At 45.9% G+C, this 26,536-nt stretch overlaps 1 protein-coding gene and 1 non-coding gene across 2 annotated transcripts in view; one reads left to right on the top strand and one right to left on the bottom strand.

The window, feature by feature from the left end:
- LOC119176233 (nucleolar protein 9) overlaps nt 1–26,536 on the top strand; it is an 84,140-nt gene that overhangs the window by 55,600 nt on the left and 2,004 nt on the right. The window contains exons 8-10 of the mRNA XM_037427412.2: nt 2,753–2,881; nt 3,252–3,428; nt 23,291–23,434. Of these exons, the coding sequence (XP_037283309.2) occupies nt 2,753–2,881; nt 3,252–3,428; nt 23,291–23,434 (450 nt within the window). The remainder of the gene's footprint in view (nt 1–2,752; nt 2,882–3,251; nt 3,429–23,290; nt 23,435–26,536) is intronic.
- On the bottom strand, nt 11,001–11,073 carry TRNAK-CUU (transfer RNA lysine (anticodon CUU)). The gene has a single exon. It is a non-coding gene; the product is annotated as a tRNA-Lys (tRNA).

Below are 26,536 nucleotides of genomic sequence, written 5' to 3'. Positions count from 1 at the left end.
AGGAAGAGAAGAAGTCCAAGCATTGAAGGGGACGTGAAAGAAAAATGAAGCTGCCCGCTTATAATTCTCTCTTCTTCAGTAAGGATTAGACATGTCAACTCCAAAACTTTTCGGTGCAATATCTAGTCTATAATTAATGACACCTGTTTGATATTGCACTTTTCTCAGGCTCCTAAACAATCGAATGTAATCGCTAACATGTGACGTCAGTGAAATGTCATGGTAAGAGAAGTTAGAAATGGACTGTTAGCTTTCTCTTGCTCCAAAATATTATATTTATAAAAACCTAGGAAAGAAAAAAAATAATCCAGCAATTTTTGCACTCTTAGCTGTGTATACTGTGGAAGTACAGCGAGGGATCTGTTTAGTTCGCTTCTAAATTCATTTGAGCTCCGTCACGTGTTGCCTTCGCTTGTTCGGTGCAGCGTCCCAGTGTTTTACTTACTGGTTGCAATAAGTTGTGTTTTACGGCCTGTTCTAGGTGTCTAGTGCTCACTATGCCTACCGGATGCATCGTCAGGCAGTGCCGCACAACTTACAAAAGTGGAAACAATGTTTGTGACTGCTTTACAGTGCCGTAATCAAGACGGTGTGATGCTATGAATGTCGATAAACTACGGCTCAGCTAACATCGCTGCATTGCCATGTTGTGTTGATGATAGAGACTTTTTATTGGCTGATTTAATGTGACGTCAGCTGTACAGTTCAGGAGAACGGGAGCGGGAAATCGAAATCACGTTTTTACAGCTATTAAAATGAATCTGAACGATGAAACAAGTCGAGATATAGTATTGAATGGATGGCCAGGATTCTGAATACATAGTGGTTGAAAATTTTCAGAAAACATGGCACGACCCCTCTAACACTGACGCAAAGGCAAGAAAGTGCCATTGGGAGGCTGTCACAAATTTTCAAGATTCATTCCTTTATTGGTTCATTGTTGCCTGGTCCTGAAATAATCTCGTCAGTAGACCGCTGATGCTTACCTAGACAAGAAGCTTTAATAAAATTTAGTAGAGCTTTTTGCTGCTTGTTTCGGTAAACAAGAAGCTTTTTTTTCCCCTTGGACTTTCTGATTTCTAGCTGGGCGCACCAGTTTAAAGTTCAACATGGAATGAACGAACACTGGTTTAATATTCAAAACCGTCACCAGTGAAGTAGCCTCAATAGACATCAAAGACGGTGACACATGATTCTTCTTGTGTTCCTTTGTCTTTCTTTGTGCACAGTTATACCATTATCCTTCTATATTATTCTAATATTGCTAAGCTTTATGATATCAGTGGGACGTATGCAATGCCATTAAAACTGCGGTCTTCTACGAGATGTTGCCATCAAAAGCCCATGCTTCTAAAGGAGGCACTTCAGTTGGTGGAAAGCACAGTAAACTATGTAGAAACGTTAATGGCTGTGATTGATAGCTGTCATTTCTCATCTTAGTTTTACAAGCTGCAGTTCTTTGGTATTTATGTTTCAGTGTGCTACAGACACAACACAAAGGCTTGGATGGCATGCATATTTTTCTTTGAGTGGCTGGCTGAGGACTACCAGGAAGTGCTGATGCATAACAGTACAATATGTGCTTAACACCTGTTAAGTGCGATGTGAAGCTTTCTGTGACCTTGATGACCATACTATTTCTGCCACTGAATCCAAGATCTAAGGTTCAACTGCTGGACATTGACATCATTCACGCACTCAAAATGTCTTCTCGGCGTTTAATTGAACAGATGCTGACCGCGCTCAAGATCTAGCTGGTGCCGACATTGTACTTATGACTGGTTTGTTTGCTGCTATGGAAATACTTAAGGCTGTAATTGTGCAAACTGCAGAGGGCATTGAGAAGTGCTTCTATAAGGTGACATAAAACGGACACTGTTTAAATGAATGGCACTACTGTGCTGTGCATAGCTGATCGTCCCTGGCTAGTTGTGTTAGACGTGTTGCCTTCTAACTCAGCTTGCGCCATCACTGCTGGGCCACTTGCTGGGCCGAATGCACATTTTTTTGTGGAAGTGTTTCTTGTACACGTGCCACTGCAGACTACGCACTGGTGCGGCAAGTAACTTGTTGGGTCAGTGTGGCGATGCACATCGCCGACATGCAAGTCTTGTTGTGCTTATCTATTTCTTTCATAAACTCGGACTAAGTGTGAAGAACTATTTTGCTTAGTTCCCAACAAGGTTAGCTCGGGCTTGGGGATTTAAGGGACGTACCGTAACCAAAGTTATTGTATGCTGAACATTTGCTAGTATGATTCCAACTTGAATTTGACTCATTGGTAAATGTTCAACATATTATAACTTTTGTTCTATTGGGTTGAGAATACCTATTTTGATTGCACTGCATACAGTTGTGATTCCTGAGTGTTGCTATGTGGTGATTTGCTTTGTAACTATTTAAAAAAAAATTTTTGCTCCTCAAAAGGCTCATGAAATATTTTGTGTTTTAAAAACTGGATATTATACTAGCAAAATGTTTGCATATTTGAAATCTGCATGCAAATATAAATAAGCTCACCAAGTTTCATCAAAATTGATTAAAAAAAATACTCTTCAGAGCAGTGTCCCTCCTCAAGGGTTGCCAATAGCTTCAAGCATAACTGTTGTGCCAAAAAAGAAAGAAAAGGAATAAGTCTTTCGACTTTCCATTCGCTTGAAACATTGTACTATTGTACCAGTAATATTTAGTTGAATTGTGAAATGCATGCATAGTTTGTAATGCTTGACTTATTCCGGTGTTTGCATTACAGTTTCAAGAAATGTATGAAGAATTGGAGCCAGGATTTGATGCCCTCTTGGACCATCAACAAATTTCAATGCTAGTGTGCATTGCTGCTGCCTGCAAAACTCACTCTGTGAACCAGGCAAGGTTTGTCACGGTAAGAAATTGTATTAAAAATAGTGTTGTGTGATTTGAGTGTAGAAGTTCATTTAAGTAGTGGCAACCATGTCATTTTGGCTCTTGTATTGCATTGTATAAGACATCTTTAGTGACAATGTTAACACTTGGCATCTGTGTTTCTTTGTAAATTTAGCTATCAGTGCAATGTAAGGAAAAATGGCCTAGTGCAGCAATATAAGACTGCATGCTAGGCTATGTTGACTCAAGGCTTAGTATATATTGCTAACCGACATTACTGTTCAGTTAGACCTTGTGTACTTTATGCTGATAGTCATGAAAACAATTTAGTGCCCCAAACGTAGTGCCATCTTATGTCCTGCATTTTTTGTCCTTTTCGTTGCTTTCAGGCATTGATGAAAACTCTTCATTGTGCGGATCCAGAAGACCGGCAAACCTTTCTGACACCTCTCATTTTATATATGAAAAGATATGAACAGTTTGACAAGTCACAGCTAGGAACAACAGTGGTCTACCAGGGGAGCCTGCTGTTACAGCATTTACTTAGTTTTGGCAAGACTCGGCAGGTATTTTGTTGTTGAATTATATTTCCTTCATGTTGTTGTGAGGTTGTAGCTATCGCCACGGTGAGGTGTGCAAAAAAAAAAAAAGGGTCAACAACTTGTAGGTTAATTAACAGCTGTCACCTTGACTGCTGAACTATTTTGTATGGTAAATAAGTTGTAAATATATTTGCAACGTATTGGTGAGGGTGCGGGGTATTGACCTCGGTACCTTTGGCATGCATGCAGGCATCAGGCTGTTGTTGGGAGGAAGGGGGAAACCCCAAGAAAAGTCACAGCATCACAATCTGATCTTCCAGCTTTTTATATGCCCTCCATGTGTGCTGATCCTTGTACGTCTCCTATGTGCGGAGGGCATGCATGTGAGAGGCATGTTGATTCGTATTGTCGCGGTACAGCGCGAACCAAAGGCAGATAAACGTTGACACAGCGACTCTCAGCAGCCGAACAGCAAGATCACCTTTTTTATCTTCGATCAACTAGAGCTCCACTACCTGGTGTCCGCCAAATCCCCTTATCGTCGTTTTGGTCCACCAGTACACACGCGTCATTTGCCCCCCTCTTAATGAGCATCGCCCCGATGCTAAACCAGTGCTGCAGTTTTTTTTTGTCTGTTCTTTAAGAAGTGTCTTGCGCAGTCACTACCTTTCATAAGGCTTCATGCGCACAACGTGAACTAGTTCGGGACGATGCTGGCGAAGCCTCCTACTACATGAACTGTCGGGGACGACCTCGTAAGTAACATCACTCAGTCGTCGCAGTACTAGATGTGGCCCAAAGTATCTCCTTAGGAGCTTTTCAGAGAGTCCTCGTTTCCGTATGGGCGTCCAAACCCATACTCTGTCGCCGGTCTGGTAAACAACTGTTCTGCGGCGAGAATTGTAGCGGCTCGCGTCGTACTCTTGTTGTTGCTGGATTCGCAGGCGTGCTAGTTGCCTTGCTTCTTCCGCTCGTTCTGTAAACATCTCGGCATCCGGTTCGATGTCGTCGCATTCGTGCGCTAGCATCGCATCTAACATGGTTCGTACTTCCCTTCCGGGAATTAGGCTGAACGGGGTCATCCGGGTTGTTTCTTGCTTGGCAGTGTTGTATGCAAACGTGATATATGGCAAGATTTCGTCCCAATTTTTGTGTTCGACGTCTACGTACATTGAAAGCATGTCTTCAATTGTTTTGTTCAGACGCTCTGTAAGCCCGTTCGTTTGCGGGTGGTAGGCGGTGGTCTTACGATGGGTTGTTCCACTCAACATGAGGACTTGTTCCAAAAGAGCTGCCGTAAATACGGTTCCTCTGTCTGTGATTACGACGCTTGGTGCCCCATGCCGCAGGACAACGTTCTCGATGAAAAATTGTGCCACCTCTGCTGCTGTACCTCTCTGAATAGCCTTTGTTTCAGCATAACAGGTAAGGTAATCAGTCGCGACAATAACCCAGCGGTTCCCAGCAGCAGAAGTAGGAAGTGGGCCCAAAATATCCATGCCAATATGGTCGAATGGTGTTCTTGGGACCTGCACGGGCTGCAGGAGGCCAGCTAGTTTAGTCAGCGGTGACTTGCGTCGCTGGCAGTTGAGGCAAGTACGAACATGGTGTTTTACGGCTGTGGTCAGTCTTGGCCAGAAGTAGCGCTGCCGTACTCTGGCCAACGTTCTTGTGTAACCTAAGTGGCCTGAAGTCACCTCGTTGTGGCATGCTTCGAGTACTTCGGAGCGAAGGGCTGCTGGGATGACGAGCAAATACGCAGATCCTGTCGAAGAGAAGTTTCTTTTGTATAGTACTCTGCCCCATAAGCAAAATGATGACAGCGCTCTTACGAAAACAGTTGGTGCCTTCTGAGATCTTCCCTCCAGGTAATTAATTAGGGCAAGTAACTCAGGGTCGCCACGTTGTTGCTGTGCAATAGTGGTTGAGTCAAGTACACCGAGAAATGCTGTTTTCTCCTCATCGGATAGAGTTGCCGATTCAATGGGTGAGCGGGATATACAGTCGGCGTCCATGTGGCGGTTCCCCGACTTGTGTACGACAGTGATGTCGTACTCCTGCAGCCTGAGACTCCAACGCGCTAATCCCCTGTAGGATCTTTAAGATTTGTCAACCAACACAGTGAATGGTGGTCGCTGATGACTTTGAAAGGGCGGCCGTATAAATCAGGGCGAAATTTTCTGACCGGCCATACCACGGCGAGGCATTCCTTCTCAGTCGTGGAGTAATTAGTTTCGGCGCGTGTTAGGGTTCGACTTGCATAGGCGATTACTCTTTCTGTGCCCTCTTGCAGCTGCACAAGCACAGCTCCCAAACCAATATTGCTGGCATCAGTGTGTAGCATCGTTGGGGCTTTTTCATCAAAGTGGGCAAGCACTGGAGGCGTCTGTAGTCGCTGGCAGAGGTTCTTAAAAGCAGCTTCCTCTTCGTTGCTCCATTGGAAAGCAACGTCTTCTCTCGTGAGGCGGGTTAACGGTGATGCGATGCGTGCGAAGTCTGCGATGAATCACCTATAATACGCACATAGTCCGAGGAATCGTCGGACAGCCTTCTTATCAGTCGGCACCGGGAACTGTGCAACAGCTGCGATCTTTTCAGGATCAGGACGAACGCCTGCGTGACTGACAACGTGGCCAAGAAATTGCAGCTCTTCATAGCAAAAGTGGCACTTTTCAGGCTTCAACGTCAAGCCCGCAGACCGTATGGCTTGTAAAACTGCCTCAAGTCTTTTAAGGTACTGGTCAAATGTTGCGGCGAAAACTACGACATCATCAAGGTAGACCAAGCAGGTTTTCCACTTCAACCCAGAAAGTACGGTATCCATAAGTCTTTGAAAGGTAGCAGACGCTGAGCAAAAACCAAAGGGCAAGACTTCAAATTCATATAAGCCATCTGGTGTCACAAAAGCAGTCTTCTCGCGGTCTCTTGGGTCTACCTCAATTTGCCAATACCCACTCCTTAAGTCCATCGATGAAAAGTAACGAGCATGTCGAAGTCTGTCGAGAGAGTCATCTATACGAGGAAGTGGATACACATCTCTCTTTGTCACCTGATTGGGTTTTCGGTAATCTACACAGAAGCTCAGGCTGCCGTCTTTTTTTTCAACGAGGACTGCAGGTGACGCCCAGGGGCTTTTTGAGGGCTGAATGATGTCATCTAGCATTTTGTCGACTTGCTCTTGTATCACTTCGCGTTCCTTTGCAGCCACGCGATAGGGCTTTTGGTGAATTGGTCTCGCCATGTCCTCGGTAATTATCTGATGCTTGGTTAGAGGCGTGCGGCCAACTCTTGATGTTGTCGAAAAGCAGTCTTTGAATTCGGCCAGTAGCTCAAGAAGCCTCTTTCGCTCGTTCTTAGGCAAAGTAGTGCTAACGTCGAGAACTGGAGTTAAATCAAGTTTTGGCGCCTCGTCGACTACTGCCAAGCAGCCTTCTGCGGTGATATCGTCGAAGTAAGCGACGGCCATGCCTTTTGGAAGGTGCCGGTGTTCATCACTAAAATTGGTCAGAAGCAAGTCCATGCGTCCAGCGGCGACACTGATGATACCTCTTGCGACGGAATTGCCGTGTGTGAGGAGGAGCGAGGTTATTCGGTCTGCTACTCCTTCGCCGTCAAACTGGACAGTGGCTGCCACAGAAACAAGCGTGCATGACCGAGGAGGGAGAACCACATCGTCATCAGTTAGACGCAATTGGTTTGGTCATGCCTGTGTACAATCAGGTGCGCCCGAACTGTTGCGGAATGTAATCAAACTGTCTGGGATATTGATGACGGCGCTGTACTCTCGTAAGAAGTCTATACCAATAATTAGATCCTTGCAGCATGCGGCGAGAACGACGAACGACGCAACGAAAGAAGAACCTCCTATGTCAATTCTCGCTGTGCATCTTCCAGAGGGCATCAATAACTGACCACCTGCCGTCCTTATTTGAGGGCCTGTCCACGGTGTCTTCACTTTCTTGAGGCGGATGGCAAGGTCCTGACTGATAATAGAAAAGTCGGCACCGGTGTTGACTAAGGCTGTTACTTTCTGGCCGTCAAGAAAAACACTCAGGTCGGCGGTCACAATGTCGTCGCTCTCACGTCTTGTCGGATTTACAGCGTCGTGTAATGGAGGCTTTTCGTCGTCATCTGCATGGCTTGCAACCTTACCCCCATAGGTCGCCGCCCTCAGTTTCCCCGGCGCGGGCTGGGTGACCTTCTTGCGTTAAGGTCCGCGGAGGTATGTCGGTGTGACGAAGGTGAATGAGCGGGAGAAGGAGAGCGGGATTGACGTCCCAAACCTGGCTGGCGGGTAGGTATTGCCTCCTCGTCAGAAGTACGGTATTCGTAAAAGTGAGAACGGGCTCCATGGAAAGAGGCGTCCTCCCGGCGTGGTATGTATTTTTCGTTCGCACGTCGATCGTCAGACCATGTTCGAACAGGGTGGAACGAATCACTGCGGTGCCAGCAATGACGGGCAATATGACCTGCACCTCCGCAGTTAAAGCATAGTGGACGTCGATCGATTGTGCACCATGCGTCTGTTCTTCGGAGCGGTGGACGTCTGAGCCTCCCTTCTTGCGAAGATGTCCATGGTGCTGCTGTGGACGCCTAGTGATACGTCGGTTGGCTTGGCGGTCGGCTCAGGGTCTGCTCTTGCGGCGGTGACCAAGGCGCCGTCGGCACTGGGTGATATGGCGGCGATGTACCAGATGGTGAACGCCGCAGAGCATCGGCATAGCTCATGGGACGGTGCTCGTCACCAGGACCAGTGGTAGAAAATGCGTGGCGGATCTCGTCGCGTACCAGTTCAGTGACGGACGCAACGGGGGTTTGAGCAACTGGATTCCGGAACTTTTGCAGTTCTTCGCGAACTATCTCCCTAATGAGGTCTCGCAGGGAGCTTTGATCCTCAGGTATGGCGGCAGCATTAATTGGGACGCTTCTAGACATTCGATGATACTGCCTGCATCGTTGATGGAGGGCCCGCTCGATAGCCGTAGCCTGCTTGATAAAGTCAACTAATGGTACTTGGAGGGTGGCGCAGTAGCCCGGAGAAAAGTTGCTCCTTAACGCCGCGCATGAGGTAGCTCAACTTCCTATCTTCACTCATGTTCGGGTCAGCTCAACGAACAAGACAAGTCATATCTTCAGCAAACATAGTAACGCTTTCATTGGGTTTTTGAACCCGTAGCTCCAACAGCTGCTGCGCACGGCCGCGTCGATCGACATTGGTGAACATATCGACAAGCTGTTGTCGGAAGTCGCCCCAAGTTAACAGACTGGCTTCTCTGTTCTCATACCAAATTTTCGCACCGCCGTCAAGGTAGAAATAGGCGCGTGAGAGATTTTCTTGTTCAGGCCACAGATTAATCTTGGCGACACGCTCGTAGTGCTCAAGCCAGTCGTCCACGTCTTTATGGGCACCGCCGCTAAAGTGATCGGGAACCAGTGGCTGAAAGATGGTTACCTGTGAAGGCTGTGTTGGCGGTGGGCCTTGGGGTGCTGGTTGCGGACTGGCGTTGGCCTTTTGGAGAGATAATCGGCACTTGCGAGGTTCCGTGGAAGGAGTGAACTCTGGAGCGAGGCCTATCAGCCGCCGACTGAACCGGTGCACGGGAGTTGCAATGGGTGACAATGCGTCCGAGCTCGATGAAGGGCTCCCAGTGGGAGTATGGAGCATTAGGTAGGGTTGCGCCCCAGCACCTCCACCAGTGTCGCGGTACAGCGCGAACCAAAGGCAGATAAACGTTGACACAGCGACTCTCAGCAGCCGAACAGCAAGATCACCTTTTTTTATCTTCGATCAGCTAGAGCTCCACTACCTGGTGTCCGCCAAATCCCCTTATCGTCATTTTGGTCCACCAGTACACACGCGTCAGTATGCATGCAGGGCATATGAAAAAGCTGGAAGACCAGATTGCGATGTTGTGACCTTAATTTTTTTTACAACGACCTGTAGCGCCTGTAGTGGTATGTTGTTGGGCACCACCCAACAAGCTGTTTCATGGTTAAACTGCGGGCATTTTCTTACTGTGTGGCATGGGCAGTCTTTCTGTGCATGAGGCGCCATATCTTGAAAAATAGACATGCTTCTTTCACTCAATATTTACTTCTGTTTACACTGGGCTGCACAATTTGTTCAGTTTGGAGCCTTGCAACGTTCGTGTGCTCCTAATGGTGTACTGCTTGATGTGAAGTTGGGCTGCTTTCTCACCGAGTGCCTTCTATGATGATAATTTCAATGATTTTAATAAAAGTGAGGACATTTTGAGTGAGGAAGGAAATTATATGCACCTTTTATCAGATGATGTAGGCAGTGATTCAACTCAAGCTAATGATGGCGAAAATAACGGTGGTGGTAATGGATGCTCTGGTAATACATGAGGCAGCAACAACATGTGTTCATGTTCTCTGACCTGGAGGGCCTGTACAAATGATTCGTTATGTTTCACCCCGAAGCTCTGGATGCAGTAGCTGAAGTAGCCACAGAAAAAGCAGTGACATGGGCCGTGCCACCAAAATCTGGTGAAGGGGCCAGTGGGTAATGTGAGCTCTCGTAGTACAAGTGGGGCCCATTGTTTGTAATGTGAGGATAGGCTGGATTAGAGGCCTCATCTACAAGCTCTCTTGCCTGCTAGGGGAAAGTGCTGCGCTGTTTGCATTACTGGAAAAACAAAAGGGGGGCAGAAAGGAAACTGTTCTTCTGCAAAACTTGGAGCCTTAATTCAAAACTGTAAAGTGTTTTTAGTGCATCCACATGCTGTACAAATATGAATAAAAAACTTGTGCATAGAAAGGAACAGTAAAAAGAAGTATTATATGAGTATTCCTAGCACAGTTCTTTCTTTTTTTTTTTTTGAGGGGGAGGGATTTTTTTACTGGTGAAGTCGTTCTTCACCGGAATGGCTAAAGAGTCGGTAACAGTTCCTGACTGCAATGAGTTAACACAAAATGCACCTTAAAGATTCATTTTAATCTGTTATCAAGTGGCCTACTTGGAACCTCTGCAGAATATAAAGCTCAATCTGTTACTTCAGATATTTTTGTTTCATTGTCTTATCTGATCTATTCTATAAACATTGCAAGGGATTGAAAAGTAAGGTCCGTGGTGCAAAGTTGGAGCTTAGTACCAAGCATGGGAGAGAGCTATAATATAGCATATATCTTTCCATATGATCAACTAATTTTAAATCTAGAAGGAAACAATTTTTTATAGCTTTAATAATCCAGCAATAATCCAGAAAGACGTCGTAGTGTAGGGCTCCGGATGTTTTGACCACCTGGGGTTCTTTACATGCACCGAAATCTGAGCACACGGGCCTACAACATTTACGCCTCCATCGGAAATGCAGCCGCGACAGCCGGGATTTGATCCCGCGACCTGTGGGTCAGCAGCCGAGTACCTTAGCTATTTGACTACCGCGGCGGGGCGCCGCGCTTTTAAACGGGCTCTGTACTGCGTTTTGGCTTTGCTGCAGACAATAAAGTGTTGTGACCGTGAGCAGTACCGCGTTCTTGCCACGGCGATGATTAACGCGTGCCCTGTGGCTCGCTAAGGCTGAACCCACGCTAGTGGCCGTACTCTTTCTGGTTACGTGTACACTACACTGGCGCCCAACATGGGGCTCGAACCCACAACCCTGAGATTAAGAGTCTCATGCTCTACCGACTGAGCTAGCTGCCCCTTCCACCTTGTCTCCTGCACGAGGCCAGCTGATATAGCTGCCGGCCAACGCCAGGGCGCCTCACAGCCGATTCCATTCGGCCTCTCTGATCCCCGGAGAGGCCCGGCTTTTTAGCAAGGTTCCTCTGTCATCCATCGGGAAATGCGGGGCCTCCGAACCACCACCGAAGCGGCTTTCGTTGGACTCGCAGTCAAATAGTCGTTGTGAGTCACGAGCCACCAGAGAGCCACCTTTCCGTGCCTCTGACCTTGCACACGGGCATCGCACCCAGTGGACATTGTCATGCTTTTCCGCCCTATCGCGTGGTGGACGCTATCCTGCCTTAGCACCACGAACACTAGCCTTACTTCGCTTGCTCCCTTTCACAAACATTTTTATAGTGTCATGTGCTTACTTTGTTATTAATGTCTTTCCTTTGTCATCATTTTTTAGCAGAAGTTACAGGGCTGGACGGAGGTTAGCTGTTGCTCATAGCAGTGTCATTTTAACTGCATGGGTTACTTAACGTCTGGCTGCCTTTGTAGGCTGGTAAAGGGCAAATTTAAGAGAAGGGGATGTGGGAATCGAGGCTGGCCTGCCGTTTTTGTGCTGGCTTTGCTGCCTCTTTGTGCCGTTCTCATGTCCCAACATAACTTTCCTCTACTCCGTGGTCTGCCAAGTGACGTTTAACTCCTCTCACCGGGTAGCGGATGTCGATTGTTGTGCCGTGCGCGGAGTCTCTCTGGAGGTTTCGCGCGAGCGTGTCGGGAATAAGTCAGATCTCTCCGGGACAGCTAAGGGTGAGCACACATTTTGTTTCCGTTTGTCGACTCCTATTGTTCGCGGAGGGGGTCATATCTGCTCTGACGGGTGCCGCCACCCTACCAGCCAATCTTACTTCCGCGCATTCTACAGACCATGACAGCCAATCAGATCAGGAGCCACGATGACGTGGCTTCTGATGTGCTCTGGCCTCGTCAAGTAGCCAGAGCACGTTGCTCTGAAAATGGGCGGTTGAAAATGCGTTTGGCCAAGGCACAACGATCTGCACCAATCTGCAGCGAATTCGCAGGTTTAAAGCATTGTAATAAATTGCACAGTTTACGCAGAAAGCTCAAATTGTTCTCTAAATAACCATTGGGACTTGGTCTACCCACCAATGTGTTAGTACAACATCACCAAAACCGTTTCAGGGTTCCTTTAAGATTGTGACTCCAGTTAAGGAGAGATGTCGGTCTCTCACATTGTAATTGGTCGTATTTTAATTATTTTGAAGTGAACTGAATAAAATTTAATAATATTATACAGCCTTTTTTATTTGTTTGCTCATTAGAAATATGTAGTTGCTCTATAGGTGGCTGCACAAAAAATATATTTGTTTTATATATACTCAGTCAATTTTTCGCTGGGGTTTTTAGTAATTTCGTAATCTCTAGCATAAGAACAAAGTAGAATCACAGACTGCCAGAGAGTTGCTTTAGGGGATTAATGTTTGCTCCGCTTTAATGCTGTTTTCCATATTGTAGCTGCATATAATTTTATGAAATAATTAGCAGAAATATTGCTCTCAGGTTTTGCATCTCTATGCACTGCATTGCACTGAGAACGGTAGTCAGCATCATTGGCTAGAGCAGTTGTTTGGCATTGTGGTCATGGGTGTCGTTCTTTTTTTTTTTCCTATTTCATTTAAGAACGAAAAGTTGTGGAAAAGCTTCATAGTAAATAGGCTGAATATATTGTTACGGGGATTACAAACACACAAAAGAGAGAAACGAGTGTATTTGCAATATTTACAGGTGGGTGTGATACCCCCGGGCTAATAGTATCTCGCGTTTCAAGTTCGTTGCGGCCATACAGATTAAAGAACGGAGAATAGCCGGCGGTGTCATGCCTTGACGAATTGTATGCAAACGTAATGTACGGTAGCATTGCGTCCCAGTCACGGTGATCAGCAGAGATGTACATGGACAACATGTCTGTAAGAGTTCGGTTGAGGCACTCTGTGAGACTGTTGGTCTGGGGATGGTAGGCAGTAGTAAGATGATGTTCGGTAGAGCAGCTACGGAGGATTTCGTTGATAACTTTTGCGAGGAAGCAGCGGCCACAATCCGTCAGAAGCTGGAGCGAAATGACCCATGCCGCAGAATGACGCCATTCAGTAGAAAATGTGTGACATCTGTAGCGCAGCTGCTTGGCAAGGCATGAGTTATAGCGCATCTGGTTGCATAGTCAGTTGCGACAAGGATCCATTTTTTGCCTGACTCAGACGTTGGGAAAGGTTCGAGCAAGTCGAGGCTGACGTGGAAGAATGGTTCCGGGGGAGTGTCGATAAGTTGGAGCAGGCCAGCCATACGGAGAGCAGGACATTTGCGACACTGGCAGCGCTCGCAAGCAGCTACATAGCGGCGCACAAATTTATACAGGCCAGGCCAAAAGAAGCGTGATAGGTGCGTGAAAAACCCAGGTGTCCTGCTGTTGGAGCGTGATGCAGATGTTGAAGAATGGTGGCACGCAGGTGTCGAGGAATAACTAAGGAAAATTCCGGGCCATCAGGCTTCATGTTGCAGCAATACAGAATTTCGTTGCGGAGAACATATTCACCGAGCAAAGGGTCGGAATGTCCTGAAGATACTCGCTCAATGACCGTCTTGAGGGTTGTGTCCCGGCGCTGCTCTGTGGCGATGTCGCGCAAATCAGATATAGTGAGCACACAAGAATCGCTCTCATGGACAGCGAGGTTAGCAGGATCCAGCGGATAACGCGAGAGACAATCGGCATCTTGGTGCAACCTGCCAGACTTATAAATTACGTCAAAGTTATACTCCTGGAGACGTACTACTGGTCGCCTAGGTCGCTGGGTAGCGCAGCCCAGCGACCTAGGCGACCAGTAGGGTCCTTGAGCGACGACAATCAACACAGAGCGTGGTGGTCCAAAATAACTGAAAACTCCCGGCCATACAAGTAGAGGCAAAATTTATAGCCCAAACCAACGCAAGACACTCGCGCTCCGTTATCGAATAGTTTCGCTCAGATGTGGAGAGAAGGCGACTGGCATACGCAATAACACGCGTTTGGCCCCCTGGTATTGAGCGAGCACTGGCGTCTGTGTGAACTTCAGTCGTCGCGGACGGGTCGAAGTGAGCCAATATTGGTGGTGAAGTGAGCAGGTCGATCAGCAAGAAAAACGCGGCTGCTTGGTCTTGGCCCCATGAGAAGGCCGCGTTCTTATTGAGAAGAGCAGTTAGTGATCGTGCAATTGTAGCGAAGTTGCGTATAAAGCGTCGGAAGTACGAGCATAAGCCCACAAAACAACGAACATCTTTGGTAGTAGAAGGCAGAGGAAAGTTCTTGACAGCGCTAATCTTGTCAGGATCCGGTTGGACGCCAGCAGCACTTACACGATGACCAAGGACAGTGATTTCTCGCCGGCCAAAATTGCACTTTTTCGAGTTCAGCTGGAGTCACGCTCGAGGAAAATCTGCCAGAATGGTCGACAAACAAGTTAGGTGGCTTTCAAATGTTGGGGGGAAAAAAATCACATCGTCGAGGTAGCAAAGGCAGATGGACCATTTATAACCATGGAGGAGAGAGTCCATCATGCGTTCAAACGTTGCTGGGGCGTTGCACAGCCCAAAAGGCATAAAGGCAGTTTCTTTTCGGTCAACGTCGTCGAAGAAATTTGCCAATAGCCCGAATGCAGATCTATAGATGAGAAGTATCGCGCGCCATGAAGGCAGTCAAGGGCGTCGTCGATTCGTGGCAGCGGATATACGTCTTTGCGGGTTATCCTGTTCAAGGCACGGTAGTCAACGCAAAATCTCCAACTGCCATCCTTCCTTTTTACTAAAACAACAGGTGACACCCATGGGCTTGAAAAGTCCTCTATGACTCATTTGGAGAGCATCTTCTCGACTTCTCATTGTGTGACATGGCGTTCGGACAGGGAAACACGATATGGTCGCCGTCTAATAGGACTAGCATCGGCGGTATGTATTTGATGACGCACGACGGAGGTTTGACCCAAAGGGCGGTCATCGATGTTGAAAATATCTCGGTAGGTGGTCAGAACGTAGTGGAGTTGCGCAGCGTGATAGGGCAGAAGATCAGGGGCAATCATTGTGATTTTGTCGGCAGGTGCGTTTTCTCAGCTGGCTGCAATAGGAGACGAGCAGTCTTCAGGGTCTAATGCCATGATGTTACATGCATCAAGTGGGGAAACATGGCCTAATGAAATGCCTTGCGGGAGAACTTGGGTCGAACTACTAAAGTTGATGAGCAGAAGCTGAATGTAGTTGTCCACGATAGTCACGATGGTATTCAGAACAGCAACACTTCGGGCCAAGAGCACATCCACTAATGGAGACGCTATGTTGTCACCGTCAGAAAGAGCTGGTGATATCGTTAAGGCCACAAACGTGGTGGCTTGCGGTGACAGCCGAACATAATCAACAGCGCACAAGCGGTGTAACGGTGAGGACGGCACATCCCCAAGTCGAGGCAGTTCAAGTTGGAGAATGCCGGTTGCACAGTCGATGAGAGCATGACTGGACATGAAATCCAATCCAAGAATCAGGTCATTGGGGCACTGCTCAATAACTGCAAAGAGAACAAATGTGGAGTGGTCGGTGATTGTGATGCGGGCTGTGCACATTCCTGTGATGGCAAGGCTTCGTCTGTCGGCGACACGAATAATGCCAGGAGCAGCCGGTGTGAGAACTTTCTTCAGGCGGCGACGAAGTTGGGCAGTCGTCACAGAAATATGCGCCCAGGTGTCAATAAGTGCAGAAACAGTCAGGCCATCGACGTCAATGTCAATCAAATTTCGTCGTGTCAGCAGTACAAGGAGAAGATTTGAGGTCGGTATCGAGGATGCAGCTTCATCTTTAAGAGCTGCACTGTTTAGTTTCCTTGATGAGAATCGAGCGAGGAAGTCGGGCGTTGTCGTAGAGGAGAAGGGGACGACGGGCGACGTCCAGGTAGTGAACAAGACTGATGACGTCGAGGCGACGGTGAGCGGCTGTGCTGCGTATCAGGGGCATTGAAGGCGTTGGAATCGAAGGGTCTAAGGCGGCGGTAGTTGTCGGGGGTTGGCGCAGGAGGCTGGAAAAGGCAGTAGCTGTCGGCGCAGCGAGCAGTGTTATACTGTGTTCGGGACGAAGATCAATGGTTGTGGCAATACCGTGCGACGTGCCTTATGCGGCGGCAGTTAAGGCATATCGGCCGATCATCTGCAGTTCTCAATTCAGCCGGATTGCGAGAGCGTGGATAAGACCGTTCCTGGGGCGGTGACCGGGAGTGAAACGGCGACCTTGAACGGAAGCCAATTGGTCGAGACTGAGCAACGGAACGGACATCGAAGCCCAAATTGCTGAGTTCTTCGCGCACAATCGACTGTACCAAGCAAACCTGAGGTTACACCTGCTGCTATTACACCTGCTCTTCCCACCATTAGTGGGAAGAGCAGGTGTAATAGCTTCGATTTCCCGCTGGACGATTTGGGAAATTTTGGATGCAGGTGAAGACTGCCGACAAGAGGTCAGTCCATCTTCACAGGAGGACGTCGCAGCGGTGTTCGGCAGTCGAGTGAATGATCTTGAAATACGCCTGCTTTTGGCCAGTTCAAAACGACAGCATTCCTGAAAATTTCCTCGATGGTAGCGCAGTTCCAGCACATACGCAGGTTGAACGCATCATCCGCTATCCCCTTGAGGATGTGGCCAACCTTATCAGACTCCGACATGTCGTTGTCAACGTTACGACATAGAGCCAGCACGTCCTGTATATACGAGATATACGGCTCTGTGGACATCTGAGCACGTATGAACAACTCCTTTTTTGCAGCCGCTTTGCGACCGATGGGCTTTTAAATAAGTCGCGATGCTTCTCCTTGAATGTGTCCCAACTGCTGATTTCCTCCTCATGGTTCTCGTACCAGACTTTGGCTGTGCCTTTCAGGTAAAACACGTTGGCCAGCAGGAGAGTCGGGTCATACCGGTTGAGCGCACTGGTACGTTCGTAGTCAGCTATCCACTCGTCAACATCAACTTCGTGCGTACCGCAGAACGTTCCTGGATGCTTCGGATGCGTCAGCACGTACGTGGGTGGGGGTGGGGCCGGTGGAGGCGCTGCCGTGGATGTTGCAGGCGTTGCCGAGGCTGATGGACAGGTGGCCGTGGGATGAGTCTCGTGTTCCATCACGGAAACTCCAATTTGACGACCACTGCGGAGCTCCATTGTATGGCGATTTGTTACCCAGCACCTCCACCAATTTGTTACGGGGATCGCAAACACACGGAAGAGAGAAACTAGTGTATTTGCAATATTTACTGGTATGTGTGACAACAACAACAGTCGGACCACGTGTTTTTTACGATCGCTTGTAGCTTCGTTAATATTCTACCGGGAAACTTCTTACTTATAAAGTTGAAAGTCCTTAGGGCAGACCTGACGCTACTGAAGTTTGATCAGGCTAGGTTTAATAGTTCCAGAGTTATTCCGCAATCAAAATTAAGCCTAATCACTAAAAAGATTAAATTGGTAATATCACCTCGCAAACGCATTTAAATTTTGTCCGCTTAATATAATAATAAACCGCACCCCATAGGCTACCAGGAGGCCCAATTCCGTACACTCTAGGCCCTTAATTAAGGTGGTAATCAGCAAAAAGCTCATTTCATTAAAACAAATTTTCAAAAGGAGCTACAAACGCCACCGAAAAATAGTTTATATCTTCTTTTAGAACACAACAGTCCGGTTTTTTCCGTGTAAGAATAATTTTGATAGCTTAAGGTAACCGGAAGATACAAAGTTAGAAAGAATATAACGAGAACCGCTAATAAACGTGTGGCACCCGCGTCTTCCCTCGCTCAGAGGAGGAGGGTGGCTCACTGCTCGGGAGAAAGGTACGCCCGTCAGATCAAAGTCTTGAACCACGTGTTTTTTTTTGTTTTTTTCCATTACGATTGTTTTTAACCTTGCCAATAACCTACCGGGAAACTTCTAACTCATACAGTGTAAAGACCTAGTTGTAGACCTGTCGCCGCTCAGGTTTCATCAGGACAGGAGTAATAGTACCGGAACTATTTCGTGACCAAAATTAAGCCTAATCACTAAAAAGATTAATTTGGTAACATCACCTCACAAACGAATTTAAATTTTGTTCGCTTAATATATTACTAAACAGCACCCCATAGGCTAATCGGAGGCACAACTCCGTACTCTCTAGACCCTTAATTAAGGGGGTAATCAGCAGAAATCTCATTTCATTAAAACATTTTATAAAATAACCACAAACTTGACTGATACACTGCTGAAACCTACATTTAGAACATAACAATCCGGGTGCGGCGATGGCGTAGTGGTTAGAACATCCGCCTCGCATGCAAGAGGTCCGTGGTTTAAATCTCGGTGCCGCGCAGTTCCCAACCGGAAAAAAAAAAAAAAAAAAAAAAATCCGCGTGTTGATGGAACTGCATTAAGAGGCCTGGGGCGCGGCCTCACCGGTAACCACCGTCGGGAACGCACTCCCTCACCAGAGAAGGATTGGCCACCCTGGTGCAGTATCTGGCCACTACCTCCCATATGCATACGTCAAATAACTCACGGCCCTCAGTCCCCAGCAGCTGCGAAGCAACTGACTACGGCGGCGGTCAGATCTGCAACGCAGCAGAGGGTGCTAAGAATCTCTGGACTACAGGCCGCCATTGGAACCTGAACTTGGCAACGTTTAACGCTAGAACCTTATCTAGTGAGGGAAGTCTAGCTGTACTATTCGAGGAGCTAGAGGGTGTTAAATGGGATATAATAGGGCTCAGTGAGGTTAGGAGAACAGATGAGGCCTATACGGTGCTACAGAATGGGCACGTCCTTTGCTATCGGGGCTTGGCAGACAGAAGAGAACTGGGAGTGGGGTTCCTAATTCACAGAAACATAGCTGGCAACATAGAGGAATATTATATTATTAATGAAAGGGTGGTAGGTATTGTAATTAAACTGAATAAAAGATACAAGATGAAGGTAGTACAGGCTGACGCATCTACATCCAGCCATGATGACGCTTCAGTTGAAAGCTTCTATGAAAACGTGGAATCGGCAATGAGTAAGGTAAAAACACAGTATACTATAGTGATGGGCGACTTTAATGCAAAGGTAGGGAAGAAGCAGGCTGGAGACCAGGCAGTAGGAGATTATGGCATTGGTACTAGAAACGCCAGAAGAGAGCTACTAGTAGAATTCACAGAACGCAATAATTTGCGGATATTGAATACCTTCTACCGAAAACGAGGAAACTGCAAGTAGACATGGAGGAGCCCTAATGGCGAAAATAAGAACGAAATAGTCTTTTTAATGAGCGCACACCCAGGCATCGTGCAGGATGTGGAAGTGGTTGGCAAGGTACGATGCAGTGACCATAGAATGGTACGGTCTCGAATTCGCCTAGACTTGAAGAAGGAACGACAGAAACTGATACGCAAGAAGCCAATCGATGAGCTAGCACTGAGAGGGAAAGTACAGGAATTCAGAGTGTCGCTGCAGAACAGGTACTCGGCTCTTAGTGAGGAAACCAACCTTAGCATAGATACAATGAATGATAATCTGACAAGTATCATTACGGAGTGTGCAGTGGAAGTTGGAGGCAGGGTAGTTAGACAGGACACTGGCAAGCTTTCCCAGGAAACGAAGAACCTAATTAAGAAGCGTCAAATCATGAAAGTGTCAAGTACAACAGACGAAATAGAACTGGCAGAGCTTTCGAAGTTGATTAATAGACGTAAAGTATGCGATGAAAGAAGGTATAACATGGAGAGAATTGAACACGCTCTGAAAAACGGAGCAAGCTTCAAAGCAGTGAAGAGGAAACTTGGGATAGGCAAAAATTCGGATGTATGCACTAAGGGACAAAGAAGGCAAAATAACTACCAATATGGATAAGATAGTTAAAATAGCGGAGGAGTTTTACAGAGATCTGTACAGTAGCCGAGACAACCACGACCTTAATACTATAAGAACTAGCAGTAACCCAGATGACACCCCACCAGTAATGATAGAAGAAGTCAGAAAAGCTTTGGAGAGCATGCAAACAGGCAAAGCTGCTGGTGAGGATCAGGTAACATCAGATCTGCTGAAAGATGGAGGACAGATTGTGTTAGAAAAACTAGCCACCCTGTTTACGATGTGTCTCCTGACGGGAAGGGTACCAGAGTCTTGGAAGAACGCTAACATCATCTTAATACATAAGAAAGGAGATGACAAGGACTTGAAGAATTACAAGCCGATCAGCTTGCTCTCTGTAGTGTACAAGCTATTTACAAAGGTAATTGCTAACAGAGTAAAGAAAACATTAGAATTCAATCAACCAAAGGAACAAGCAGGATTTCGAACAGGCTACTCAACAATTGACCATATTCATACTATCAATCAGGTAATAGAGAAATAAATGCTCAGAGTATAACCAACCACTATACATAGCCTTCATAGATTACGAGAAGGCATTTGATTTAGTATAAATATCAGCCGTCATGCAGACACTGCGGAATCAGGGCGTAGATGAAGTATATATAAACATTCTGGAAGAAATCTACAGGGGATCAACTGCTACCATAGTGCTTCATAAAGAAAGCAACAGAATACCAATCAAGAAGGGTGTAAGGCAGGGGGACACAATCTCCCCAATGCTATTTACCGCGTGCTTACAGGAGGTTTTCAGAAGCCTAGAATGGGAACAGTTAGGGATAAGAGTTAATGGAGAATACCTTAGTAACCTGCGCTTTGCCGATGACATTGCATTGCTGAGTAACTCAGGGGACGAATCGCAACTCATGATTACAGAATCAGACAATGAGAGCAGAAAGGTGGGTCTTAAAATTAATCTGCAGAAAACGAAAGTAATGTACAACCACCTCGGAAAGGAGCAGCGCTTCGAGATAGGTAATAGTGCACTTCAAGTTGTAAAAGACTATGTCTACTTAGGGCAGGTAATAACCGTAGAGCCTAACCACGAGATTGAAGTATCTAGAAGAATAAGAATGGGGTGGAGCACATTCGGCAAGCACTCTCAAATTATGACAGATTGATTGCCATTATTCCTTAAGAGGAAGGTATATAACAGCTGTATCTTGCCGGTACTTAGCTACGGAGCAGAAACCTGGAGACTCACAAAGAGGGTTCAGCTTAAATTGAGGACAACGCAGCGAGCAGTGGAAAGAAAAATGGTAGGTGTAACCTTAAGAGACAAGAAGAGAGCTGAGTGGATTAGGGGACAAACGGGGGTTAAAGATATCATAGTTGAAATAAAGAAGAGGAAATGGACATGGGCCGGGCATGTAGCGCGTAGACAGGATAACCGCTGGTCATTAAGGGTAACTGACTGGATTCCCAGAGAAGGAAAGCGGGTTAGGGGGAGACAGAAGGTTAGGTGGGCAGATGAGATTAAGAAGTTTGCGGGTATAAATTGGCAGCAGCAAGCACAGGACCGGGTTAACTGGCGGAACATGGGAGAGGCCTTTGTCCTGCAGTGGACATAGTCAGGCTGATGATGATGATGATGATGATGATGTGTGACACCCCAGGGCTAATAGCATCTCGCGCTTCGAGTCCGCTTCTTCTTCATCGATTCGTCTACAACGGCGGAGCCATGCCCACTGCCTGGTAACAATATGTAAAGGTTGTATACTATTCTTCTGATGCAGCTGTGCAGCTATTGGATCGGTCATTGCTTTGGCAATGACCGACCCAATAAGCAAGGTGATCGTGATTCCCAACTCGCCATCTGAAATTTGCACGCGGGCCGTATCTCTACACAGGCTTACTCAATCATAAAGCATCACACCCCGCCTGTCTCACCTCGTTTTCTTATCTGGGCCCCAGCTCATGAATCCCTTAGTGGAAATGCGCAGGCACACACTCTCGCCTGAGATCTCAACTGCCGGGAGGAGTTCCTTACGCCTTACACTTCTCATTTTTCGCCCTCCCAGACCTGTAATGAACTAACTCCTTTGGTCACTTACACAGACATTCTACAGCACTAGAGACTAGGATGTCTCCGCTATAATCCAGCTCATAAAGACCTCCCTCGACGTGATGCCGTCCTGTGGCGCAAGCTTCAGACAGGTGTCGTTCCCAACCCCTGGCTTTATAGCAAGGTACACCCACACCTCGTGACACCACTCTGTAAATACTGCTCACAATAAGCCACCCTCATACACATGACATGGACGTGCCCACAGTACGCTGACGCTTCTCACACAGAAGATACGTGGGAGTCCCTTCTGCGTACACTGTCTCGGCACAGCAATGCCGGGTAATCTCACGTGCATTGGAGGCCGCGGTGTCCCAAGGGATTCCCGCTGACCTCCTCTAAGCAGCGTAACCGACCTCTCGACTGGTCCCCTTTTTTGGGAGTAGTAAAGTTTTGATCATCATCATCAGCTATGCCAAAATAAAATGAAAATGCTGACTGAATGAGACTTCTTAAATTTCAGTTAGTCTACTGAAAAAATAAAAATAGGAGCTTTAAGACTCAAGTCTTCTTGTATGGTATCTGTCGTGTTACAAGATGCATTGCTCTACCTTGTCGGTAGAACAATGCCATTTAGATGTGAGGAGAGAATGAAGCATAACTTGGCAAACAAAATCTTTAAAAAATATTTTAATAGATATTGAAACTTAATTTTTTACCGTTATTTCTCATTCATGGTCTAGTTTAAAAAATATTTTTTCTTCCTTTCCCCCTCCTGAGCCAGAGTAAGGGTGGGCAGAATAATGCAGGCCCACACAAATATACCAAGCATACTATACATAAGTGAACTGGGGATCCTTGTCAGATATATAAAAGAGACTACTGGAGTGTCCATTTTAAACTCATAGTGAATAAGTTCTACTGTTAGCACTCCATCACTAGTACTCTTATAAGTGCATGCCTGTTTCATTGTTGCAGCTTTTGTTATGAGAAGCCACTTTTTTAAGTTTCATGATCATGTTTTGCTTTTATAAAATTATTTTGTACTAATTTAATTTTCTTACAATTGACAGAAGGCACACACGAAGAATCAGAAACAATGAAATCCTGATAATATAATACTAGTTGCCAGGGTTGCTTTTTATGAAGAGTAAAGGTGCTTGAAGAAGCAAAAAAATTTTTGACTGTTGTCTTTGGGCTTTTTTTAGTCTTTTGCATAATAATTACCAATATACTAATATGCCATCTAGCATGACACTTCAGTCTTATCTGTTTTACAGGTTTCACAAAGCCTACTGAGTATGGGCTCTGAAGCTTTGGAAGGAATTGCCTGTTGTCCATGTGGCTCTCACGTTTTGGATGCATTTGTGCGAAGTGACCATGTGAAGAAAAAAAGCAAGGAAGAACTTGTTAGAATGCTTAGAGTGAGTATATGACTCTGTGCCCTACATCAGCATTTGTGTCAGCTTCCGAAAGCATAGAATAGACTCTATGTGCAAGTAGGTTGACGATCATATGGTAACTTTGCTTCTTTGGATTTAACGTACAGCTGTTTAGTACTGGTTCGTGAATTAAATTTTATTATTTTCAACATTTCATACCTGAACATTTTTCTGTTTTTCAAATGTTCCTCCCTGGTCTGCTACTAAAGTAGCAGCAAGTTGTCCTACGCATGGAACTAAAAAAATCATCAGAACTATTCAGATCTATACCTCTTAATTGCTAAAGTGGTTTACTAGTGACTTTTATGAGAGAAATATTCGTGGTTCTGGACCTAAAGTATGTTATACATGTGTAGTAGTATCGTTAAGAAGGAATATTGGATGCCAGTGTATAGCATGACATGAAAATTTTTCGCCAGGCCTGTTCAGTCCAGTGGCATGATGGCTGCATCAGTTGTGCCGAACTGCGCCAGATGAAACTTGTTACATGCTGCAACTTTCTTTTTTCTAAAATCTCGTAATTTGCATTGAGCGTGTGCTAGAGAGTTGTTCTGCGACCTTTCAGAGAAAAGGAAGGCTGAACATGGTTGTAAACCATATGAGAGCTAACATTGTAATTTTGAAAGGTCATTGGAGCATTCTGACATGCACTATGTAGTTCAAATAATAGCTAGACACGAACTTGCCAAACTATTCAGACTTATTCATACAGTGCACATAAACCTTTCTACTACTACTAGACCATAGTGTATTACATTATTGAGCTCAGTAAAGTACCTTCTAACTGTTCTGGACCAAGCTACATTGAGCAGCACACGCATGTGCTTGAATAGACCATTTGATTATAGTTTGTTTGCTTTGCAAAAAAGAATTGTACTTCTTGTTATGAGATAGTTCAGTTCAATTTCTTGCAGGCAGCTTAATTTTTTAGTTGTGTCAGACCATGCAATCACCGGACATTATCAATAATACCACTCTTTGCAATGAGAGAGAGAGAGAAAACATTTATTGAAAGAACATTTATTGCAATGAACTGGGAAGTTTTGGTGAGAAAGCATGGTGTCCTAGCATTCTGGTTCTGTTTCTCGACTACAGTGACAGTTAAAATGTGAAAATTTGCTCAAGTTAAATATGAAGCCTTGCATAATTGCAAATTTCATGGAGTACAAATTAGATTTTGGGCACAAAAGACCATTTATTGAACCATGTGTTTTAGCAACAGACCATGAACCAGGATCCTCAAGATTCTCTCCTAAAGCACACACAAGCGCTTCACCCCTCAGCGAAGCCCTAGGTTGTTCTAAAAGTATGAACGTCACCAGAATAGTCTTTCTGAATAGTAAATAAGGTGCATAAAAATTTCACACAGATTGTACTTCCAGCACTGTAATTGAAGCATCAGGGAAAGTGTATTCATTCACAAATATCAAGCACCTTAGAAATTCATTCACAAATATCAAGCACCTTAGAACTGTCTGTAGAAATATGACGAGAAGTAACATAATTTTGTATTTTGGGGTATTTCATGTAAACATGCATGTATTTGTGTGTATAATGATTTTGTTAAACATGTAGTACAATTGATCAAGCTTAGAGACAAATGTTTGCATGAGAGAATGTTGGCTTGTTAACTGCTCCGGGAGGTTATTATGCTGGCCGAAGTGGCTTCAATTGATCACATCACTGTAAGTTTGTTAGCTCAATTTTATTGTCTTTCTTAAAAAATATTTTTGATATTTTCATAACAAATATACAGACACTTGAGTGTCACAAAATATTCTTAATTTTAAACAGTAGCAATAATGGTGTGAAGTACTTAATCACATGGAACTGTATTGTTGTTGCCAGTTGATTCTGTGGAATCCCATTATGTGGTGAAAGGATTTAGAAAGAGAAATTCACAACCACCTGTTAGTAACATGAAGCAGAAAAAAAAAGAATAAAAAAAGAGGAGGATGACCTAATTTTTAGGTCTGTTGGTCCCATGATGCCAATTTCCCATAGGTTGGTGCTCTCCAAAGTCACTGTGTACTTTTTCTACTCCAAACCTGGCCAGAAGTGCGCTTGTATGGACTGTGGGGATCAAAACATAGGAGACCACGGGAGCGCGTGTCGAATAGCACCGTGGTGCCTTCTCACGGCTACCAGAAAAGCTCGAGGGCGTACACTGCGCAAGCGCATCCTTTTCTACCTGCTAGCCTGCGCTTTCGCTCCCTTCAACTAACGCGTACACCGGAACGCCAGAAAAATCACAAGGTGTCGCTTTTGCAGGCGCCGCGGAAGCATCGAGTGATGATATCGGGACAAAATATCTAACGTGTAATGGCAGTGCACGGGGTGCGCACAAGGGGTGCACCCCTTCTGCGCCTTGGTTCCAGACGCTTCGCGGCGGCAAGAAAACGCACATTACGTCTTTTTTTTTATCGACACAAATGATAAGAGTACCAAGCAGTGCTGCCTCTTGGTGAAGCACTCCATTACAGTGTAACACTTCTAGTACACTCTAACTATATATGGCAATGAAATTTTGATTGTCTTGTGGCTTCATGCTACAAATGAGTTATTGACTTCTTTCCATTTTCTAACTCCATATACATGTTTTCACCGCGGTGAAATGTCTGGAACAAAGGCAAGGAAGTGGTGTGCACCAAGGACTGCCACTACAAGTTAGATATGTATTTGTTGCGATATTATAACTCGGTGCTTCCGCAGCAGCTGCAAAAGTGACACCTTGCGATTTTTCTGGCATTTCGGTGTGCACGCAATTCAAAGGAGTGAAACTCCAGGCTGGCAAATAGAAAAGGATGCCCCTGCGCAGTGCGCTCTCTCTCGAGCTTCTCTGGTAGCCGTGAGAAGGTGCTGCGGTGCTGTTCGCCATGCGCTCCCGTGGTCTCCAAAAGTTTAATCGCCACAGTGCCTATGTACTGGTAAGCACCTGGTGGCAGCAATGCTCTGCCTCCCACTGCAGCATAAGATGCTCAACTATTTCACCAAGGCTGCAGTCGGTTAAGTTGTGCTCAGGACCCTTTATGGAAAATTATGAAGCCACTTTTTGAGAGAAGTACCCAAGAATAACCGTGCACC

The sequence above is a fragment of the Rhipicephalus microplus genome, chromosome X, assembly GCF_043290135.1.
Source record: "Rhipicephalus microplus isolate Deutch F79 chromosome X, USDA_Rmic, whole genome shotgun sequence".
NCBI lineage: Eukaryota > Metazoa > Arthropoda > Arachnida > Ixodida > Ixodidae > Rhipicephalus > Rhipicephalus microplus.
This window is presented reverse-complemented; position numbering and strand designations above follow the sequence as displayed.